This window comes from Helicoverpa zea, chromosome 17 (assembly GCF_022581195.2).
Source record: "Helicoverpa zea isolate HzStark_Cry1AcR chromosome 17, ilHelZeax1.1, whole genome shotgun sequence".
NCBI lineage: Eukaryota > Metazoa > Arthropoda > Insecta > Lepidoptera > Noctuidae > Helicoverpa > Helicoverpa zea.
Window position 1 is genome coordinate 5,272,469 of NC_061468.1, and position 24,174 is coordinate 5,296,642.

Below are 24,174 nucleotides of genomic sequence, written 5' to 3' on the forward strand. Positions count from 1 at the left end.
ATGTCTAAGGTAAACTTGGAAAGTAATTTGCAAACAAACATCGCTTGTAACAAATTGTGCTTGAAAATACAGACTCTTTAACCTCCATACAACGATTAGTATTCGAAACCTTTTAAGCAAATCAGCAGTCGATGGCCATTACGCGTTCTAACACAAGACCTATTTCTGAGTAAAAACTAGGGCTTTAGCCTCTTTGCTCTGTGAGGCCTCTCCCCGAGTCTGTTGTTTGCTTACTGAAGCGATACCTTTTAGCGAGAGGATACAGCCGCACAAAATGTTCCTTAGTTTTTTTTTTATGTTAAAGTGTATGAAGGTCTGTAGACTTTTTGGTTGGTTGTGAAATGGGACGCGATGCCGGTGTAGTGGTTTTGCTCAGATTTTTTAAGGTACTATTTTAAGTAGGTAGATATTTGGTGTGTCCCTCAGTAAAAAACTAAGTGGAACTGCTTATGTAATGAAAACTTACTTCTCTCTAAAATGGTTCATTAACAAAAGTCAGAATAACTGAAGTTTGGTGGGACTCAAAAGTGCAATACTAATATATTACCTACATCAAAAAATTGGCTGTGTTTCGGATGGCACGTTAAACTGTAGGTCCCGGCTGTCATTGAACATCCTTGGCAGTCGTTACGGGTAGTCAGAAGCCAGTAAGTCTGACACCAGTCTAACCAAGGGGTATCGGGTTGCCCGGGTAACTGGGTTGAGGAGGTCAGATAGGCAGTTAGACTGGAAGCCGACCCCAACATGATTGGGAAAAGGCTCGGAGGATGATGACCTACATCAAAAAATTGCTCCTCATCGCTGTCACTGGGCAATGTACCCAAAAGGCTGGCAGCATTGCCACGTTGGATCGCAATGCTCAACCTCTGTAGGTACGAAATAAAAGCCAGCCTTTGGGTCCCGGGAAGTGTCAACCTATGTGTAACTTAATTTTATTAAATGTTCTGCACTATATGTTTTATTTCTTACCTGTAACTAGGCACTGGCCACGCATGCGCGGCGCACGGCAGTCGGACATCTTGTCCGGCTTGTATACGGCGCGTGCGCGGCTCCGTCGCCATCCGCGGTCTCACGCCGCCTTTGGGCTCCGTCACTATTATGTGACCTGGTGGAATAAAGAATACCATATTAGTACGACCATTACCGATGTTCATTTTTAAATTCACCTATCTGAACCTTGCGAAAAAATTCAATCAATACTCGATAATTTATTAGCATTTCATAATAAGTTACACAGAAGCGCTATAGGGACCCTGTAGGGTAAACAAACAAATTAGGTAAGTGACAAAATACTCAATAGCTTTATTGCAGAATACGATTACTAATACTTCTAATTTCTGGAAATACGTGATGTACTCCACGTTCTATTTTCTTATACAAAAATTGCTACTTAAAGTAACAAGGTCATATGCCCAAAATGTTCGAATTAATTAGCAATTGTGGTCATTAAGTATGGCGAATAATCGTGATATTGAGCTTAATTGAGAGCACCCATTAATTAGAATCAGTTATAATTACTTGTGGCAAAATTAGCTTGTTAAACCAAGCTACGAGTATATTGAGTTACACGTATGATTGTCTGAAATTCGTTACTTAATTAAAATTTAATATCTCTGTCGAATATTTTAATGATTATAATCTATGTCGAATGTTGGCATAACATCTGCTCATTTCTTCAGTACCTTCTCATTCAACGTTATCTACAAGTTAGAAGCCAATAATCTCGACAAAGGAGATAGATTAAAATTAAATTGTCCAAAACGGTTTGAGACGTTGCAACTGGTTATTCTACGCTGAGGTTCGGTCCTCGCTATTACTGGCCACAGTGGCCACTTACGTTCTAAAACTTCAAAATATAAAAAAATAAAACCAATTCAAAATTCGAACTTACCGAAGTATAGGCTAGTATACAAGGTCCCAGTGATCCGGTCCCGTACACGACACCGGAACGCGTTGTGCCGGTCCCGAGGGCTGACCCCGCTTATGTACAATGACCCGTCGTCTAGACGCTGGTACTTAGATCCTGGACCAAACAAAAGTTGTTAATTTTAGGGTTACATAAAAGGTATGGTTGAAGCACTCAAATGAAATTTCAGTTCAATCAAGACTGAGGTCAAACTAAGTATTTTAAACAAACTAAATAAAAAAAAAAACGAATGTACTTCAATGTGCACGGATATTGTTCATTTTCAATCTGTTTTACATTCGTAGAACGGTAACGTAGGCAAAGATGAAAACGATAAAGGTGGCTACTGAAAAAAACATTCAAATACATTGATACACCTCTAAAAGATACCCTATTATTTTTCCATATCGTTGTTCTAAAAATAAAATCACATAGTCCGGTGATGGTACTTTTCCACGGTCGAGGACAATTTTTGGTCTTGAAGTATACGTACCTCTAAAGAAACGATTTAATGAAAAGTTATTGAGATTGTACTACACCAAATTTTTTAAAGGATGCTCAAATAGATTGGACAATTTATATTTTTTCTGCGAAACAAGTTTTTTAATAACCATACCGTCGTATTACTCGCATGAAATAAATTGTTATATATGACGCTCGCAGCTTCTTTTTTAACACCTCAATTTATTTTACGGGGAAATAAGATTCCGGCTGAAAATGTAATTGCGTGTGTCGTCGCCTGACAAGTGTTTTGATGAGAAAAGCAACAATTTCCTCTTTGTGCGATATTCTATGAAGATATCTTGGAATATCTTTTTGGCCTTACACGGCCTATGGGTAAACCTTGATTTTTTCATGAACTAAACGTTCCTGAACATATGTAATTTAGACAAGTAACAAGGTATGTACATAAAAAAATAATATACACAAGTAGGTACCTTGATCTTTCTTGAGAGAACGTTTCATCTAATCGTTTTCGAGTTAAATTAAATAGATACAATTCAATTTCAATTAAAGATAAGATTCTTTGTAGTTTGGTAAAATTATATGAGCAGATAAAAAGTTTGTTTCAACTTAAATTAAAGCAGTCTACATAAGAAAAAAAAAATGAAATATTTAATAAATGTATGCCAAAATATGTCAGAATATAGCTCTTATAGTATAGTTTTCCCACAGATAAAATGAAACGTCGTAGGCAATAGCTTTCTTACATAAACGGACTGAATGGCCATTAAGTACGTGACTGTCATTATATTATTTCGTATAATTGACTATATAACACAATTTATCTTTCTGAATATCACGTAACTAATGTAAATCTTCGCTATTTCGATATCTCGAATAGTTATGTTATGGCGACGTATATATCAGACTCGGTATAATAGTGGCATACTTACGCACTTTGTTATGCTCATTCAACTGATTAATGTCGGTCTTTGAATATTTTATCATTCACAATTACAATCGGTATTATATTCGGTTTGTTTATTTGTTTCGCGATCAGTAATTTATACAATTAACGCGATTAGTGTATTGGGAGAGAATATGCTCAATTTAAATTTCACATTTTGGTCATTAAATCGTGTTACACTAGAAATTCATTTGATTTATTAATTAAACAATAAATAAACTATTGTAAAGTTAGAATTTTCTAATTGGTATAATATCTTGATTCTATTTTTGCAAATTGTAGTTCCAAGCAACTTACGTACGTAGTTAAAACGGTCACCCATCCACAACCTGTCCGTGACCACGGCATTAAGCCCTCCCTTACTCTAGTCACATAATATGTATATGTTAGTTGTTTACCTAAATGATGCGGCACGTTGACCTGGTCATCAGTGAACCAGTCGGTGCTGCTGACTCGGTCGGCGCAGTGGGGAGGCGTCACGTACCGCAGCACCACAGCATTGGATCCTTTCTTACTCTAGTCACATAATATATGTTAGTTTTTTACCTAAATGATGCGGCACGTTGACCTGGTCATCAGTGAACCAGTCGGTGTTGCTGACTCGGTCGGCGCAGTGGGGAGGCACCACGCACCGCAACACTACAGCATTGCCGGCCATCACGTACTCATCTGGCACGTGTATCTCCCACGGTATGTTTAATGCTGAGAACAAGACGCTAGTATAAAACACTGAGATTTTGAAGAAGAAAGAAAAAATAGGGAGGTATAGTTATTGGCACGAATCTTGAGCTCTTCCCTTGCGTAGAAGTAATTTATTGGGTCCCTTTTGTGGTATGAAGTGAGGCGCGGGGGTGAGCTAAAGCGGTGATTGGCCTGCAGCGCATCGCGTCATAGCCGTCACTTGGGATTGGTTCTTTGCTAATAAATCACTTCTGCGCAGATGTAGGTCAGAGCTCAAGATTCGTGCCGATAACTATACCCAGTGGGACTTATAAAACCGACTAAACAAAAAAAAAATCCATTTTCATTGCCAAGACTTTGCGAAAAACAAACAAAACATTCGTAGTTACCCAAAGGTTCCTATTGGCAATTTAGCTAAACTATAAAGAACAAAAAATAAGGTTAATTAAAGTGTCTCAGAGTCTCAGATAAATCGCCTACTTGATACTCTCGTCTTGTTTAAGAAAAAAGGGAATTCACTACACTAGACTTTTACTTGACTGTCTAGTTCAATTTCGTGCTTCTAAGTTCTTTAATTTAGTTAATAAACAACGTTATTTAATTTGCTTAAACTGTTTCGCTTTTTTATGAACATGAGGGCAAAACTGAATCTATTTGAAATAAGATGAAGGTGCTATTTGTTCGAGCCCTTTTATAAATCAATCACAATAAAACGAAATACACAGAGCTATTGTCGTACCTGCAACAGGTAAGTATACTCACTGCTGTGCAAGCTTTCGTCAAAAATAAACGAGATATTATATTAACAAAAACGAATTCCATTCGTAAATATCGTAGGTCAGTCACAGCTCAAGAGTAGGCCACAATTAAAAGAAAAACTGCTGACTACGTTTTATCTCTGTAATCCCTTTTAACACAAACGGCAAATTTCTTCACAGACCTCTAATTGCGGATTTGAAATCGCTTTCATCCACGCTTCATTTAGTTTATTTCCCATGAATTATAAACGGGGCCACGGGGCCTACATTTTATGGAAAGGACTCTCAATTAACGGTAGGCTCGTAATATTTTACCCACCTTTATTTCTATGAAAAACATTGTATAACAGTGAAATGTTCTGAAAAGTTTCACCTTTTAATGTTTTTGTTTTTGAGACATAATTGTTTTTAAAAGTAAACAAGGCAGTTTTTATATGAAACTAACAAAACAGTTTGTTGTAGCTCCGGACATTGCCTTTAGTACCTAGGTACCTTATCGTCAAAAAGTATTTATTTAAAAGGTTTTCATTTTATTTTAAACTAGCTTCTGCCAGCGGTTTCACCCGCATCCCGTGGAAACCTCTGCACGAACCCGGATAAAAAGTAGCCTATAGCCTTCCTCGATAAATGGGCTATCTAACACTGAAAGAATTTTTCAAATCGGATCAGTAGTTCCTGAGATTAGCGCGTTCAAACAAACAAACTAACAAACTTCAGCTTTATAATATTAGTATAGATACACATTCCAACAGCACATAATTACAGAAGAATATTAAAGCAGCAATTAATTAAACATTTCCAAACATAAATAGTAATAAACAATCACACCACAAACCAATATTCACATTTCACTCTAATTTCAAATTATCAATGGCTGTATGATCGGCTACACATTTTTAACCTATATTAATTCATACTGGTAATATTAATTACAAAGTGCAAATTAATTATAACTAGCTACATCCATTTAATGTCACAATATTCGAGGAAAATGGAGTATTTGATATGCAAATAGCAGTGCTTTTCCGCAATTAATTAGTCTGTGCTTCCAAGATGGGGTAGAGATGCAGTTACTGAGATTAGGATCTCAATTCACTTTGTGGTTGACTCAGACGCAAAACAAGTATTTCAGCCAGACTTTAGTTTATAATACGTCAGAGAGAGTAGCAGACTTCACCGTGGATACTGTTATTTCGTGAAGTAAAATTGAGAGTTATTGAACTGTAGCCTCTCTGAGCCAATCTTCTGGTCAAGTGCAAGACGAACTCGCCGGTCGCCTAGAAACTTTTATGTTCAATTTATCTCTGTTACATTTTTTGTTCGTTGCGGAATTTAAGATTAATATTTCGAATTTTCCATGTATTTCGCAGTGCATCGCAAAGTTGAGCACTCTAGACTTTTATTGCTTTTTTAGTTCACTGAGCTTTAGTCACTTAGTTTTTTAGACGGTTTAAAATTTGTGGCAGGTCACTTTACGGACTTAAAATGTGGTTGTGTTAATATTTTATGCTGCAATGCGGGGTTATTGCACTTTTATAAAATAGAGCCAAGGATTTAGTTTTCTTAATAACTTACTTAGCTCCAGAAACACCTACCTTTACGAAAGTGGATACCTATTTTAATTTTATGCTAAAAACTTTTTTGTATCTTACCCGCATGTACATGAATGTTCTTGGAAAGCACGGCAAACCCGCTGGCGATCCTCAGTCGGCAACGATACGTGGTGGCGTGCACATCTCTCCTGAAGTGCTCCGCGGGGAAGGGAGGCAGTTCTAGAGAACCGTTGGCCAGCACCCGGCGGAGACCCGCTAAGGCACCGGCCACCGAGTTGTCTGGGAGTAACCAGTCCAGCTGTAAGAAATGGAACGAGTTAGTTTGAAATTGGAAAAGCATTATTATTGTTTAAACATCGAATTTACTCATTTAAGGCTTTATCTGTTTTATGGTGCCTGCAATATGGATCAACGAATGATCACCAAGAAACTAGCCAGTCTTTTTTATAATTGCGAATAGCTTTTAGCTGGCCATTTCAGTTTCTGATAGAAAAATCTACTTCGCTTTTACTCGAGCTCCTGCGTAAGTACTAAGTTGCAAGTAAGTATAACTTCCCATATTGACAGTTGTCTACTCCTTCTTTTCTAAATAAGGTTACCTACTTAAGTAGTAACTTGCGATACCTATTTTAAATACAAAAGTAGGTAGTAGTAGTAAGCTATTTACCAAACCTCTGAATTTTAATATCGACATTCAATTCTTACGTTCAGAATTTCATAGTCAAAGACACAACATTATTTGCTTAAGAAGTTGTTATAAAATGTATGTGTGACGCAAAGGAATAAACAGAGTCGATGAAGGAATAACAGATAAACTCCTTCGGCAATAATAACAAACCGTGGCTTTAGGTAACCTGGATGTAGGAAGGAACCACGGAGTAAGGGAAGATGAGTTGAGATACCATAATGTAGGTATGCGGGTTTTTCTAAGTTACTTACGTACGGTAATTCTGACCAAAACGATCAGTTACGAGTGAACCAACGAGGCGTTTGAGGCGTGATTATAATTCTTTGAGACATCTATCGACGATTTCTGGTGTTACAAAAAATTATCGGATCCAAAGAAGGCCTATAAGGGCGAAGACAGTAACGTTCCTCGTCCCCTGCACACCCGGAGGAGATTTTCCGATATGACACCTCCTCCAGTTTGTTCTCCATGTGAGAAAACCTTTTTCTTACGATAAAGTTAATATAACGCTCTGTTACAAACTGCTACAGATTGGATGGTAGATAAAATGTCATGTCAAGAGAGATACGTTGATTAAATAAATATGAAATACGATATTAGTATACTGTCAAAGAAAGATAAGTATTGCGATTAAGGAAATCCATTTAATATTTTCGTTTATTTGTATTTATAACATATTTTTCCTCGTGTACTTATATTTATTGTAAAAATACGTAAGTATAAAAATGCTGCTTCATGCTATTTTATTACTCAGCTCACGAATTTTAATCACTTAAAATGTCAATCAATGTCTGTCACGCCACTGAGCTTGCAGCCTTGTGTGGACTTCAACTTTTGCAAAGCTGCACATAAAAATTAAACAATTAATATTTAAATATCGACAACAACAGCTGTCTCACCAGCTTTATACCAGAGTATTTTTATAAAGCCATAGGTTATATAAAGAAGTATGGAATATTAAATGCTCATGAAAAATGTAAACATTTCTTCATACGTGTAGCGACAATGTCATGAAATTCAAAACTGGCGTATATATAAAAAGAAAGTTGTGTTTTTTGACAGTTAATACGATATAACTTGATATTTATACCTCTCGGGGGCACGTTGAGGATAGTAGTAACCAACGAAATCCCATCCCAGGAGTGTCTTTCTCGTATCGCGCACTTTTTTGCATCTCCGGCCGGGTTTGTTAAGTATGAAGTATATATGTAGGTTCTTTTGCTTAATGTTTTACAGTCTGTTATTTAGTATGGTTATCTGCGAGGCAGGTTTGCTGTTGGAATTAAAAGAAACGGTGATTGTATGAACCTTTAATACCATATAGACATTCATTTACTGCGCTAATTAAGTGTAACTTGTCTTTAAGTTGGATATGCCAACTTAAAATCATCTCCAGAGCCTTTTCCCAACCTTACCAGCGTTTTACAAGGAGCGACTGCCTATCTGACCACCTCAACCCAGTTACCCGGGCAACTCAATCCTTAGTAAGACTGGTGTCAGATTTGCTGGCTCCTGACTAACAAACCACTGCTGAGGATGTTAAATGACAGCCGGTACCTTCAAAACAGTCATTGGTGTTAAACACAGTCATTCAAAAGATATATTTAGAAAGAAATATCTTCAACTTTAGTTAAGAAGTAATGAAAAAGTTTTTTTGCCATATACTTAGGTACCTAAGTAAATATAATTTATTTCATTATTGCAACATGCAACATGAACCCTAACAAAATAACAGATAACTAAATCAAATCTACAAGTTGTTGAACGTCTTACGCAAGCTCAAACAATCTCGTGCCTAATCTACCGACGGCGAGCGATATAAAATATGTACCGCGATAGTTTGCGGTGCGTTTCAGGCAAATTTGCATTTTTCCGCGCCATTACACGCGGCCCGTTCGCAAGCCGACGAACGTTCGCTGGTTAATTCACTGTTATTTCAATATAATTCAATGATTTTATGCTGACGTGAACAGTGATTGTGTGAAGAAAAATTACATTGATTTTGATTTTCTTTTGTTTATGAAATGTAGCTGGTCAGTTATAGGTGAAGTTATGAGTCGTGGTAATAAGCCAAACGATCTAAAAGATATTTAATGAGTGTTTAAGTATTTTGGAATGAATTAATTATTTTAGTTTAATTTAATAGAAAATCATAACCATCACTGGATTCGGTATTTACATAATTAATTGGCTTAATTAATTCAGTAGGTTTAAAGATATTTTTTGGTCATCGAGCAAGAAGTTTAGACAAGAAATTCTTCATTAAGACCTGCTCAATATCCTATCTCAACAAACTGCTAGTTAAAGCAAGCCACAACATCACAAAGAACTGGTTCCTATTTCAAAATGGTTCTGTTATTTCCTATGAAAAATGAGAGCTTCACAAAGTTATTCTAGTTTCAAATATCTTTATAGCAAAGTCTAGTTTCCCGTTCAATACCTTGAGGCGGTTACAAGCCTTCAGTTACCTAACGTCGCTGTAGTTACCCTGTTACCCATTACCTATAACCATTTTCTAACCGGAGTAGGTAACGGTAGATACTGGGTATGTTTTTCTGTCACTTATAGCACGGGAACTTTTCTGTCTTCCTTGCGATATGAAAGTAGTCCAAGCTTATTGGAAAAATAACGGCGCATGTTGATAACTGGTATCTATGGTATTGAGGTTAGTTAAAGAACTTATTAATAACTTTAAAACATAATTATACTTATTTATCTCTATGGTTAAGTCTCTCCTGAAACAAACTAGATAAATCTTCATAAAAGACTTTAAATTTACGTCATCCTTATTATTTCTTTTCTGTAATAAAGGGCCGAATTTGACTAAAAGACACGTGTAACGCTATAAGCAAAAACAAGTCTATAATTAAATTAAATGGAAAAAAAACTTACTCAAAATTAAAAAGGTTCCTTTAGAAACAACGAATCAATGAGGCACTCCACAACGTATTTACTTAGACCATTACATTCTTTCTTTCTAAAAAAGTTTAAACCTCATTTAATTAAAACCAAAGCTTTTATTCAAAGCACGTTTCATTAAATAAAAGACAAATTCTACGTAATTAATTAAATAATTTCTAGAGCGGAGTTTATTTTTAGCGTTTTTTCTCCTAATGATATTTTGTGTACGGCTAGGCTTAGTTCACGGTGAGCCCGGCTGTGAATATTTTAGGACGTTTGCCTAAATAACTGACACGTGAAGTCTCTGAATATATTTTGTTTGTTAGTCTGACACCGAGCTCGGATTTTAGTGAAATCAGGTACCATTCATAAATCTAGACATTTCTGAATTCCTTACATTTTTTCTGATTACGATGAATAGGTAAAGTTAGAATGCCACAATGAAAATTTTCCTGAAACTGTTCGCTCCATTTTGGTATTCCATGCCTCCATTACATAAGGTTTCCATAGATAGACGTGTCATCACCGAACTCACGTGTAACCAAGCTATTGTATTCTGCGGCTAAAACAAAACTGCAAAAGCCCAGAGTCTATTTAATCGGTGTCAGAATAAATCCATATTTCTTTTTTATTTGCCAAAAATATCGGAGCACGTTTACACGAAGTGTTTGACGTTTTGACGTACAATTTTATCTTCAACAACTGTACAAAACGTAGGTATGGTTTCAGAAATATTTGGTGTTTCTCTATTGAGTGAAAATCATAAAATTCATTGAAGTCACTCGGGTTGTGGGATAATTCGAAAGAGTTACCGCGGTCCTGGTACATAAAGGGTTCCAGAAGGAACTATGGTAATAACAAGTAACAGTTTAGACACTCCCTCCCATAGCACCCGCAGCACAAATAGGTTGAAGTAGTAAATATTTCAGAATTAAATGGACAAAACATTATCTAAAGTACATTTGAAGTACAATATGTTCCGTCTAAGTACTTTAAGATCGACATTTCCATCGTAAACACGTCATTACTCCCAGCTCTTCTCGATTTCAATGAGATCCCGATCTTTCTCCGCACACATCACTTGCCAGAGAATCCTTTTTCAATTTGTCTAAGAGGCGATACTTCGCTAACAGAGGCATCAGGGTGCTCTGTTCCGCACGAATAATCTAAGCTTACTTAACAAAAGATTTCTTTAAAGACATATACGATATAACTTCGTAGGAACATTATATGTGAAAGTGTGAAGCGTTTTTAATGTTGGAGTAAGTTTTTTGAAGGGTTGTGTTAGTATTATATGTAGATCGACTGATGTTGCCGTAATAAACATCACTGTAGAATTGCACACCTATATCAACTGGAAGTCAATTCAGCGTATTTACAGTATGTACATGGCTAGTACGCAAGCGTGTGAAACTGGTCGCGAATAGATTGGAATTCACTTTTTCTTCCTTAGTCTTCCGATGTATACAGCAGCAGTACGCAAATACTCGCATATATTTTGTAGTGGCCAAAGTAACTTGCTTTGTTCCATAATATACAGTGCTAGTCCGCATGCAAACTAATCGTGTATAGGCACATTGGAATAGGCGCGAAAAACTTTACGATTCCAATCTATTCGCGAGCAGTTGCATGCTCGCCATTTTGATTTGTTGACCTCTCTTTCTATTATACTGATAATCGTATCTGTGTATCTATTTTAAACATTGGATCGTCTTTCGGCACGTGCTGTTTGTTTTGTTTGGCGGTTTTTTGTTGTCTCTGCATAATTAATTATTAAATTGCAATTTAACAAAAATATTAGAAAAACATCCATCTTCATCGAATTTAAAAGCCATAAATTTATTTAATAACAGTCTAAAAATATATCTACAGACCAACAGGCCCAACATGTTTTATTCAATAATTTCAAAAAAAGCATGACCATTCAAAATACATGTACAACCGACAAGTATATCCAGACGAACCATAAAAAAAACGGGAATCAGAAACAACTACAAGCGGGTCGCCCCTCAAATACATCGAGAGGGTAAAAAAGAAAACACGACCTAGCATTTAATGTTAATTTAAATATTAATAATGCTCGTTAATTCCATTTTTTTATTGTATATTTTTTAAACAAGTTGATTTTTAATAAACAAACTCAGATTCAAAAGCCATTTTTATTTAATGCTATACCTAATATTAATTATGTATAGTTAAATTTGACCGTGTATAAATTGGAAAGATGCATGTGCACGTCTAAGCTACGAATTATACGCGAGCAGTACGCAAAATTCGTGTATACTTTGAAATCACAAATGAAAAAACAGCATTACAAAGTATCAGCGAGCAGTTTCCTATGGATGCGTTTTGGCTATGTACACAATGTAAATACGCGTCAATTCAATCGAATACGTTGAATTTCACTTAGGTTTATGATTTAGCAAAGGTTACATATTGATTTCGTTAGAAATGTCATTTTAATCATGATCATATTTCGCTCAAGTTCGTAGAAATATAAATTCAATGGCTACCTACTTCAATTTAGAAATTCCAATAGCGACAATTCATGCGCATGAATTAATTTTAATATCTATTTCGAAATTACACACAGGTATTTAGTTTCTATTGCAATTACATATCGATGCAATTTCGTTCCATGAATTGAAATTACCACTCAAATATTTCATGGAAACTGGACTACAAGTTCGTTAGAAATTAATATTCAGAATAGTAATAAAGACCAAGTTACCAAATGATTGTATACTTACAATTGTTGCGGAATCACTTCACAAGTTTCTTCTTTCAAATGTAATCTTACAAGCGAAGCTTTTCAAACAAAGACATGTGGTCTCAGTGCAGTCGCTTCAGGTACACTCGTCGACAAGTTCCCAAGAACTATTGGCTTTTTGACTGTACATCCAAGAGGCGTGCACGAACTTCTGTACCCCCTTGTAAGATTACGTCCAATTCTAACTTCAGGTCAGGATTGTACATGAGTGTACCTTTCTTGGCTTCAATTACGATTTCTCATGCATACTGTGTTTTCTATCTTTTCATGATTAAATAACAAGGTGGGGGAAAAACAAAGAGATTGCTTTGGAACGTTACCAATTGGGGATGTGAGATTGGTGACAAGGTTTTTTCCGTACTCTATATTTCCATGCCCCCTATGGCTCTGTCAAATGGTATTTAATATATCCGTAAACAGAAGGAAATAAAATGTTGGGATTTAGCGTGTAATAATCATCTCATGAAAGAGCTAAAATGCCTAGTAGGTATAAAAGTTAAGTATCTCCCTTAGTTGCGTTTGCTTGTTTTGGTCCTAAATCTATACGATTCATCAACCCACTTAACTCATAAATACCCCGACAAGAATACGCAATACAGACATTCCAATAAACCTCTATAAACATTTATCATCAGCCAACATGCCAAAACGTGCCCAAACCTCTATAATAAGATTTGTTTCTCTTAAGACATCCAACACAATTCATCATGGGTATTCCATTTCGGCGTAACAAAAAGAGAACATAAAGGGATCATCCCTTTGAAACTTACAAGTTTTATATTTTTCTTTGTACTTCCAGCATTGATGGAAGTTCGGCTTTGTTTGGAGGGACTGGCCAGCCGTAAAGAGTTTAAGAAACCCGCCCTCGGCATTAGCCGGGGGAGGTTTTTCTTCCCTCCTATGAACCTCGCTAAACAACAAAACAAGAAATGACTTGCTGAATGGAGTCCTGATATCAATGGGACCTGCAACTTACTGGCTGAATGTGATATTTGCATGGAGATAGAAGAATGAATAATTTATGGATGTTCGGTGCCTTCGTGGGTAATTGTTATGAGGTTTTGAGTTTATGGAACTTTAACTTTTAGACGAGCATTTTTGAAATTGGTAGAAAGCATATTGTACCTAAGCTTTATAAGATTTAAATAACTCTATATCTAAGAGACCATAACCAAAATTCTTCAAAGAAACCAAACGTTTTACTCAGAAGTTTTATTACTTTGTACAAAACGATAATCTGGCGTGGGTGCTATCTTCAAAGTCCTCGTAAGTTGCCAGCGATACCAGTATTAATGCCATTAGTATCACCTTTGGTGTACCTACAATCTTGTTACGGTGGATTAGAACGACACACGGAGAACAAAATGACTAGCGGAGGTGCCATAACGGTAAGTCGCCAAAGATAGTAGCGCGTCAAAATGAGGGTGTAGGAAGAACGTTACTATTTTCACACTTATACGCCTTCTTCGGAATCGAGAATTTTTTGTAATACCAAAACTCATTGACAAATGTCTCAAATAACCCGAATGCCTCATTAGTTCACTCTTAATTGATCGTTTTAGTCATGCCCACCGTACGAATTTGGCCTAGAAGAAGGTACCGTCCTACCCGCACTATGACATCTCCGCTTATCTTTCCTTACTCCGTGGAACGACCCCACATCAAGGATATTAGTTTAAGATGTTCTTAATGTAATCTTTTGGTTCTGTACGTGGTACGTGCCCACATGTATGGCATATAGTTATGTTTCACGAGTATAAATAACGGGTAAATCGCTGTATCTGTTCCGGTAAATTTTTGTTTGATATTTAATGTTCCTTTATAATTATATTGGTATTTAAGGATAATAGACGGAAAAATAATTTTACGGAGAAAAGAGTTTTATTGCCTTTTTCAGAAATATTTGGTAACAGTATGGTCTCGCAACAAATTGTTACAATCAATTGCATGCACTAATTCATAATTAAATCTAATTTTTATGTATAAAAGAAATAAAGTAAGACACATCCAAAACAGATGATTAATTTTACTGAACGAAATTAATTTAACGATTCAATCGTAACAAGAAGTCGAAATCTACAAAAACAATATAAGATCAACCAAAGACACGTTCTATAACGCAAAAACTTCGACAATTTGACGTAGAAAAATTGAAATAAGTTCTATAATATTTGCATTAGGAGATTGCGATGCGGACCCTCGGCAAATAAGAGTTGAGAAAACTACTCGACCAATGATGTCCCCAATAAGAGACCTCTCTCACTTCAACCCCTATATTATCGAAGATCGAAGGAATATTGCCTCACTGTTCAATACTTCAGAATGGTCAATGCTTTCCATGTTTACCTGACCGAAATATGTTTGGGTACGAGGTATCAAGAACGTACTGTTTGGAGACTGATCTTGATGGAATAATAGTGACTTATTCATGTATGCTGGAGAAGATATACTTGTTAAAGTTGTATGTGATAATAAGCACACGCTACCTTCGCATTCAAATTATATTTGAAAATAAGGTAAGTTATGTATGCTGACGTAGGCATACTTCATGATGAATACTTACATAGAACTACGTCAAATAATAGGTCGCATTATATTCTCTGTCCTTCGTTTGCCTAAATAACTAGTTAAAACTTTCACATTGGTATTACGTGTTTAACTTACATGGCAAATCTCACGTAATTTGCGTGATTATTTAAAGAAATCAAAAAGCTTTTAGTTTGAGTACAAAGTTTTCTCCTTATTAAATCAGAGTTTCTGATTTTATTCAACAGTAGGTACAAGTTTACTGGTTGGCATACTTTAATACTAAAGTCAGAATAGTGTTTAAACGTGCTTTGTATTTAGTAAAAATATTTGTTGGAATAAATGCTACAATACATTTTTAACTTCTGCTGTAGCTTAGCTCGAAAATACAGGTATTTGATAAGAAGATAATTATTTGTTTTCATGGCATATAAAATCGTGAATAGTAGAAAACGTTTATGTAAAAGTTCGAGTCACACAGTTTCATCATGGTTTCGGCAACAACCAATTTTTAAAACAGTACCCACCAAATCTTGCCTTTAAGAACTCGTTTCATTGAAACTTATTGTTGCTGCTGCTGTATGTTTTCAGTGCCTTAAGAGCACTATTGAAGCCCAAACTCATATTTCACAGAATAAGTATAAAATAAAACGGCGTACGATTTATTTCAGCGCCCCTTCAGTTGAGTGCAATGTTGCAGTTTTTAAGTCAGTCTGCTTCTGCAGAGGCACGTGACTTCGAGTTGAAACTACCTTCTTCTCGTATCGGCTGCACTACTATATTTCTAGTACATGTTAAGTGTTTACGACATAGCCCTTTTAGAGCTAAATACAAAACACTGAAATGTTGTTAAGATAAAATACCCGTGTTTTTTAATTTGAGGTATTATTTTATTAAGGGTAATGTTTTTCATGCTACTGTAATATTTACGAACAGCTTCGCAAGTTTCACAAGTTAAATTACGCATATGGTTGGTTGTCACTGGAAATTGTACAGCAACAAAATTGATAGGATCAATTCAACGCAAAAGATGGCTTGCCTCTAAACTTTAGCAATTACACTCGTCTGCGTCTGTACAATTAAACAATAAACTTTGATACATTCAGACCTCTTTATCTGCAGTAAAAAGTTTTGCAGAAATAAGCTTCTAATTACGAATATGTCTGGCAACATTCATTAATAGTATTTGCTGTAAGACTGCAGAGGAACAAGTTGTTAAACAAATAAGCCTTACGGGATACTCGCTGAAAGCACTATCTCAAGTGTAAACATAAACTTCAGGCGTGTATTCGACGAAGTGGGAAATAAGTTTGTGTAACTAAGATATTGTACGACTGTTTCAAGTTTTCATATCATATGCTTTGTAGCTAAATGGTGTTTTAAAACTTGACAGAGGTGCACTATGAGAAGTATACTTCATAGAGAAGTAACATCTGCGGTAACATGATAATCGATGGTAGGTTTATTTATGCATAGGTTAACAATTATAATGTAGTTCATATATTTCATTAGAAGATCTGTGTAAATTAAACCCAGTTGTCAGAATACTGGGACTCGCGTTATCCGAAACTGAGATACGACATAAGTTCGTTCCATTGAAAATACTGGTATTCAGTTAAATATGTAATTTAATAGGTACTGAAATCCGGACTAAACGTTTTTGGAAAATGTTTTTTTCAGTAAGTTCGGACATTATGTGTAAAATACTATTAGAAACAAATTGACACCCTGACATTTGCTGCTTTCCGCGGCACTATTTTACAATTCCTGCACGTAAGTAGATTCCAATTTCATGGAAAAGTTATATGTCCAGGTCTCCGTATTTCTTTCGTTATTTTTTCAGTCTTCCATGGCAACCCCGTCACCAACAGCATAAATATTTAATCGAGCAGTCTCTAAGATACCAGACATGAATTTGCTTCATTCGCTTCATACAAAACGTGATACACATGCCATGAACAATGCATATGCATTTCTGACGAGCCTTGTCAAGTATTCGTGTAATATTATCTGCATACGTCTCGTTTGTTCAAAATGTCATTTGCGTAATGAAGCTAAGGAAATATGAAAAGCGTCTGGGTTCCGCACCAATTTCAATTACAAAGGATTTGCGGAGCTAGGTATGTGCTGGTGAAATATTTTTATGTTCCGTTTGTGATTCCTTTTCGTGGTTTGTTACTATTATACTAATAAAAGTGAGTGGCTGTTTATTTTGAGTTTTTTTTTTGTCACGAAAATACTATTTATGGATTTTTATGTTTGGCATAGTGCTGGCCCAGAAATTGGCAAAATAAAAATAACGGGACTTATAAATGAAAGTGCCTATCTATCGAAAATCACCGTTCATAAATTATTATCTTGCCAAAGTCTTGGCCTTTAACGCATTGAAACTACCTCTAAATGGTCCTCGCCGTTATTTCAAACTAACCCACATCTGACAATTGTTGTATGAAATATTATCTAAACACCTTTTGCAACGCGAGGAAGCTCATGCATTTGGAGATTACAATCGATTCCGTGGAACAATGACTAAAATATCGCTCTATTGGCTTTTGTCTGGAACTGGTATTATCGGAACTGTTATTTGAGTGGTAACAGTTCCATTTCTTAAAGCTCCATGGCGGTACTTCATTAGTTTTCCTGTGGCATCTGCGACCCGCATTCACGATTGTTCAGCTCGACTCATGCCCTCCATAGCCAGCTACGCTTTTACACCCTCTTCATTAATAAAGCAGTATTTTCTGATTTTACGGCTGCCATTTCGCTTCTGTTTTTTTTTTCTCTAAAATTTCTTTGTTTTGTAGTCTGGTTTTAAGAAAATATTGATGGTCTACTTCGTTTTTATGGAACAAGCTATAACGTTTTATGGCAATTTTTTTACTTGATGTAAAAAGGCGAAGCGAGTATTGATCTTATTGATGGTGTATCAAAGGCTTGGTAAAATAATCAAATCCTGAACCAATAAATCCTCAATTGAAATAAATAATATTTAATATCAGTTGTTTTCAGACTATCACGATGACACCGGAAACATGTCACTCGGAACCCAAAAAGTTGTTGTTAATTAAAACTCCTGAGGTCCACAAGGGCATCAACTAAAGGAAACTAACTATTATTTAAAGTGGTATAGATTTCAAAATGATCACATTAATTGTTTTGCACTGGCAGTGGCAAAGTGGCCATCAAATAATATTTACAATGAAAAGTTAGGGAATTAATTGTAGAATTCTGGCAGGCTCCACATTGAACAGGTAGCTAGCATCCCGGGGGAGCGTTCGCAGCCAAATTCCGGCAAACTCCACCAAACTCCGGCTGAATGTGAAAACTTTGCGGGAAATTCTCGCAACCGACAAGTTTTTGCTTTAATTCGTATAACTAAAGACCCGTAAAGATTCTTTGATTAAGAAGAATTGATAACAATTCTCTTAGTTTTAATGAAATTTCCTTTTCCTTGATTACTACTTACCTCTTTGCTCGAAAATACAAAGAGCCAGCAATCGGTGCTAAGATTACGCTGTAATGTCTATAGTAGCCACTTACTTGGCATGTTTTCCTCTTTTATGGGGCAATCAATGTCAACACCTGATACCCCTAAAGCCACAATGTCATGCCATAACAATAGGGTGTTAAGTTTAATGTTTGCCATGGAGAGTAATTGACGGAACAAACAATACCTCTGGAGGCTGTAAAAATATATACGGAGATTTAAAATATCTTTGGAAATGTGTAGGTAATTAGTTATAGAAGGTTTTTTCCGATACTAAAATTCCATCAATAAACAGCCCTCATTAATTTAATGAGCAAACAAAAAAGTTACAAAATACAAACCAAATCACGGAACGAAATGTTGAAACATTACGTATATCTTTATTTCCCTGTTGGGTCTGTGACCGTTAACTTCCAAACTCTGTCGAATGGAAAAACTTTATTTATATTTGAGTTGGGAGAGCGGGTTTGTGAATACTAAATCAAATTGGCGAGCGATGCGAAGCTACGCGTTATATTTCATCTATGATATGCGCTTCTTGGAAATACCTGTGAGGGAACAAAATAACAAGCTTTGGGCAAAGATTTGTGTATGTGCTTACATGTTGGGAATAAAACACGTGCGTGGATTTATTGGCATTTCTTGGTAAATATAAAAAATATGATCCGAGATGGTTTGACTGGAGGCAAAATGTAAAATATCACATTGATTGGTTGAGAACAGTAAATGTCAGTAAAATAAATATATTTTTAAACGTGCAGTACATTTATGAAGATAGAATGTATAAAGTGTTAATAGAAAACAAAATATACGGATATAAAATTAAACTGCATTTTTTCATGCGTCTCTTAAATATATTACACTACGAATTTTATCGAGACCATCCATCCCCAAACAAAAGCTATTCTGTCGAAAAACATCGCAGTAAAGCTGCGAGCTAAATTCAATTTATTAAAAGTGGAAAGTTTCGTTGGGTTTACCAGCGAGTGTAAAAAAAATGGAAACAAAAATAAGTGATGAAATCCATATATAAAGGCAAGCAATAAGTAAATGGGGTCAAGTTGACACGAATATCTCACGACGATAGAATATCCGGCCGAAAAGGATTTTGTTTATTCTTTTGCGAAAGAATTACGAGAAAGGGAACAAATTGGGAAATATTCCGTTTAGGTCGGCCACTGTCTCCAATTTGTTATAGCGTCTCACTCCATTAGTTACAGCTCCTCGTTTGATTCCGTCACTACAAAGGAACGGTATTATGCAATATGAACTCATACCCAATAAAATATAATACGAGACGAACTTTTGATCTTATTGTTTCAATCGCTTTAACCTTTATATTTATTCAGATGTTTTTCATGGTAAGTTGGAAGTTTTCCTTTGTTTACTGGGAATCAATTTCTTCATCGATAAAAGATAGAGTTCAGTATAAGACACTGACGATAAATGATAGGTGAAGGGATCAAAATGATTATATTTTTGGTATTTTTTGACAACTTTGGAACATTTTTGTTTATTTTAATTTGCATAATGGGATTAAGCGTGCGGTTAATGTTATTTTATCTGCCGTTTCAAAGAGTTGGAATAAAATTGTGTTAAGAGGGTTGCTTGTAGGTAAATACAATTTGTTCGCTTTAATTTTATAATATTATTTGGTACTTAAATATTAATAACGCCGTTTTAAACTTAAGTTGGAATCTCTTTATCGTTTCTTGAAGAGTTTTACAAAAGTAAAATAGAACTAATTGTTGAAAATCTTCTGTTCGTATTTAAATAATGAGCAATATTTTAGGATTGCCTAGCAATTTCTCAATTATATTCTTATCTATGTATTTTAGTTAACTTATTTTTGATCTCCTTAACACTAATTAAAATTGTTGAAACAGTCAACTAACACTATCCCGCAGTATGTACATGTAGGTGACAGATCTTCAGCACCTTATATATTTCTTTATTTTATTCAGCCTCTTCTGGCTTCCTAAGAAGAGGTAGGCTTCCATCCATCTCTATCATATGCTAAATAAGTACCTTATCCCTTACCTAATAGTCTAGATATAATTTATTTATCCTAATGAATTATTTATTTTTACCTGATAGTCTCCCCGGGTGGCACAGCTGAGAAGCGCGCCGGTGTCGTTGGTGAAATACACGTGGCGCGGCGGCTCCAGTATACTCGGCGCGCGCCGTGGCTCCGGCGACGCTCGCACGGCTGAAGCAAATACAAGACTAGTGTTAGAAGACTTCAGTTGAAAAAAAAATCTCCTTCCGAGCCTTTTTTCCCAACTATGTCGGCTCAAAGTCTAACCGGATACAGGTACAAGTGTTTTACAAGCAGCGACTGCCCTATCTGACCTCCTCAACCCAGTTAAATGTTCAACCCAATTCCCCTTGGTTAGACTGGTATCAGACTTACTGGCTTCTGAATATGTATAACGACTGCCAAGGATGTTCAATGACAGCCGGGACCTACAGTTTAACGTGCCATCCGAAACAAAGTCATTGGTGTCCAAGATATCTTAGAAAGTACATAGAAACTTAAAAAAAAATGCATTAGTACTTGCCAGACCTGGTTGGGTACTTGAGAGGTTGGTTCTTTACCCACTAGGCTACCACACTTTTCGAAAAAAAATTACTTTTTGAAAAAAAAATGGTCAAATTTTTTAAGTTAGGCCTGTGTTACATTCAAATGGTGTGGAAACTGAGAAATACCTACAATTGTATGTCAGTTAAGCCGTTTTTATTTACTTTCTTATATCACAGATTACAGGATATAACGAATTAATGCTGTATAAAACGCAGTAATACTTTGACAAATTACATCTTTCTTAACACCCTTTATTATATGCAGTTCTTCGTATGGTTAAAAGACGCAATAAATATAAACCTTACTCGGAAATCGCGCTAATTCACTAACCACAGATAAGGTCATACTGAGTGAAATAACAAGAGCGAGACCTTTGAATCTACAAATTGAATTCACCGAAACATTTCTAAATTTGTTCCTCTGAAGCAAACTACCAAAGTTTAACTAACCTAAGCTCAGTAAAGTACATTTGTAAAATGATAAAATCCGCTTAAACGACCCCGCATCTGATAGCGAGACTCGGCTTGCACTTAACTTATCGATTTTATCTATGCAAACTTAAACTAGTTCTTTGGCCGAGCACAATGGGGGCTTAAGGCGGTTTTGCACGCTGTCACGTAACGTGCGGTAGTGTCGTGTCGTCCCTAATAGAATAAGGTCCCAAACTTCGCATTAAAGCGGTGGCCATTGTGGCTCTCTCCACTCATTTGAGACCCCGAAAATTGTAATACCTCCCTCGGGCTGTATCTGTGAATGTGTGACGTGACAGTTGCTCCTGACAACTTTTCTGAAGCGTAGTTACGTAACGCTATTGCAAACATGAATCGGACATTTCATTAGTTCAAATCTGTCCACCAAAAAGTTGGGACAATTTATTAGGTGTACTATGTTCCATTTCATGAACTCAGTTCCAGCTTTCAGTGAGTTTCAGTTTCGGTCAGTTTACGAACATAATAAAAGCAGAGTTACGCGCTTTCAGTGGACAAATAGAACACTTAGTATCCAGTAATTTGACACCAATGTGAAATTATTAACCGACGCTCAAGTCTAGCGTAACGGGATTAATTGAAATTTGGATACATACCCAGGCCCGCCGCTAGCTGTTTGTTCGCCCGCGTGCAAAACTGATTATGCCGCCCTACGACTACATACGTTTTGTCAAAAAATATATAGGGGGGGGGGCGGACCTAGGTGGCCCGAGATAAAATGCGATATCTGACATGGAGCCGCGAGCGCAGCGAGCGCGAATTTTTTTGGGGATGCAAAGGGTGCAACAGTCAAAATTGATAGGAGACGACCAAAGCTAGGGCGGCTTTTTCCGAAATTTTATTGGTTTAATTTTGCCGCCCCCCAAATAGCATTTGCCCCACGCTCCGCCACTGGTTGATCTTAAATCGTTTTTAAGAATCTTTAATTTTGAAAATGTCCTTTCAACAGATGTACCTAACTGAAACCGGCAGTGTAAGTAATATTCTTAGCGCTATTGCTGTGTTCGGAAATATTGAAATCAAATCATTAGTAAAAAATATTGTATTTTTTTAATATTACGTGATAAGTCGCTCGATTTGCCGCCCCCTAGGACGTGCCGCCCGCGTGCTGTGCACGCGCTGCACGCCCGCTTACGGCGGGCCTGTACATACCTAGTCCAGACTGGTAAGAGCAATTCAATTTGTTCGTTTTGTAATTTAGTCAAACATTAACTCGAAATTGAAATTCGGAAACAAAGTTTGGTCAATATTTGTTACGCCATGGATTTTGTTCATAAAATCTCTCTAGTCTCTGAATTCGGCTAACTTTTTATTAAATTCCAACAATAAATAAAGCTCGGCATTTCTGCAGTCTTTCTGTTTTCAACTGAAGGCTTTGACGAATGTCTCAAAGAACGTGATGCTGAAGTTATTCTTGGTATATATTGTTAAAACCTTAAACTTTTATGTTCTTCTTCAAATTCAAAATACTCATACACAAATTAACCTTTTTCTGAAGGCAAAACACATATCTAGCTTATTAACCTTAAAAAAATGTTATACCATTCATTCACCTTCTATCTACCTTCTCTAAAATAAAACCCTTTTAGATAAATCCCGATACTACCGTGAACACAATAAGGTATTTACGTATAGACTCGTATACAATAGTCCTCTCGGAGGCGGTCACAAGCCGCAACGTTCGATTTCCGTTTAATTTCGCGACAACCGCGGATGCCTGTCTGTCTGTCTGTCTGTCTTCATATATAGCTGTGGGCTTCCATTGGCGCAGTTGACTAATCGTGTTATAATGAATGAATTGAAGCGGAATAGAGACGTCAGCCAACGATTATGTGAGGATTCTGTTTTGGTTCGTTTGTGTGGGTGATCGGGTTTTGTTTTCATTGTTTTGGTTGTAGTAAGAGGGTAGTTTTAACCTTTTATATGTATTTATAGTATATGTTAACCTATGTAGTAGTTTTATTTACTCTGATTTTTTTTTATGAATTTAGACTGGAATGTAGACACTTGAGCAGCATTAAGAAAATGTCTAATATTTATTGAAATACAGCAGAACCCTACACGTCATATCCGTGTATCCGATATTCTGCAAATACGGTATGTTAAAATTATTTATTTAAAATGATAACAATTTTATCAACATTTTATTAAAATCCAACAACACATACAAGCGTTAAACTAAAACGATAATCATCGAACACAAACACAAGAACACTACACAATATAATATAGAAACACAAACAAGCCCGCACAACCACAGTGTAGACGGAAGCTTCGCAGACAGGCCGTATCTACATCCGAGGGTACTTCAACCTGCATGGTGCATCTGGCTGCCGACAGTCTACAATAAGGATGCAGCTTCAATCACCTGTGAAATGGTGTTGATATTATAAAGCGTTCGAGTTAGGAAGCTGAGATGTT

At 36.2% G+C, this 24,174-nt stretch overlaps 1 protein-coding gene across 1 annotated transcript in view; it reads right to left on the reverse strand.

Moving 5' to 3' along the window:
* LOC124638486 (Down syndrome cell adhesion molecule-like protein Dscam2) overlaps positions 1-21,953 on the reverse strand; it is a 60,848-nt gene extending 38,895 nt beyond the window's left edge. Inside the window, exons 1-6 of the mRNA XM_047175458.1 lie at positions 21,932-21,953; positions 20,772-20,890; positions 6,409-6,607; positions 3,864-4,019; positions 1,892-2,023; positions 970-1,105 (exon numbers count right to left, since the gene is read on the reverse strand). Coding sequence (XP_047031414.1) covers positions 970-1,105; positions 1,892-2,023; positions 3,864-4,019; positions 6,409-6,607; positions 20,772-20,890; positions 21,932-21,953 — 764 coding nt within the window. The remainder of the gene's footprint in view (positions 1-969; positions 1,106-1,891; positions 2,024-3,863; positions 4,020-6,408; positions 6,608-20,771; positions 20,891-21,931) is intronic.
* Between the last annotated feature and the right edge of the window lie 2,221 nt (positions 21,954-24,174).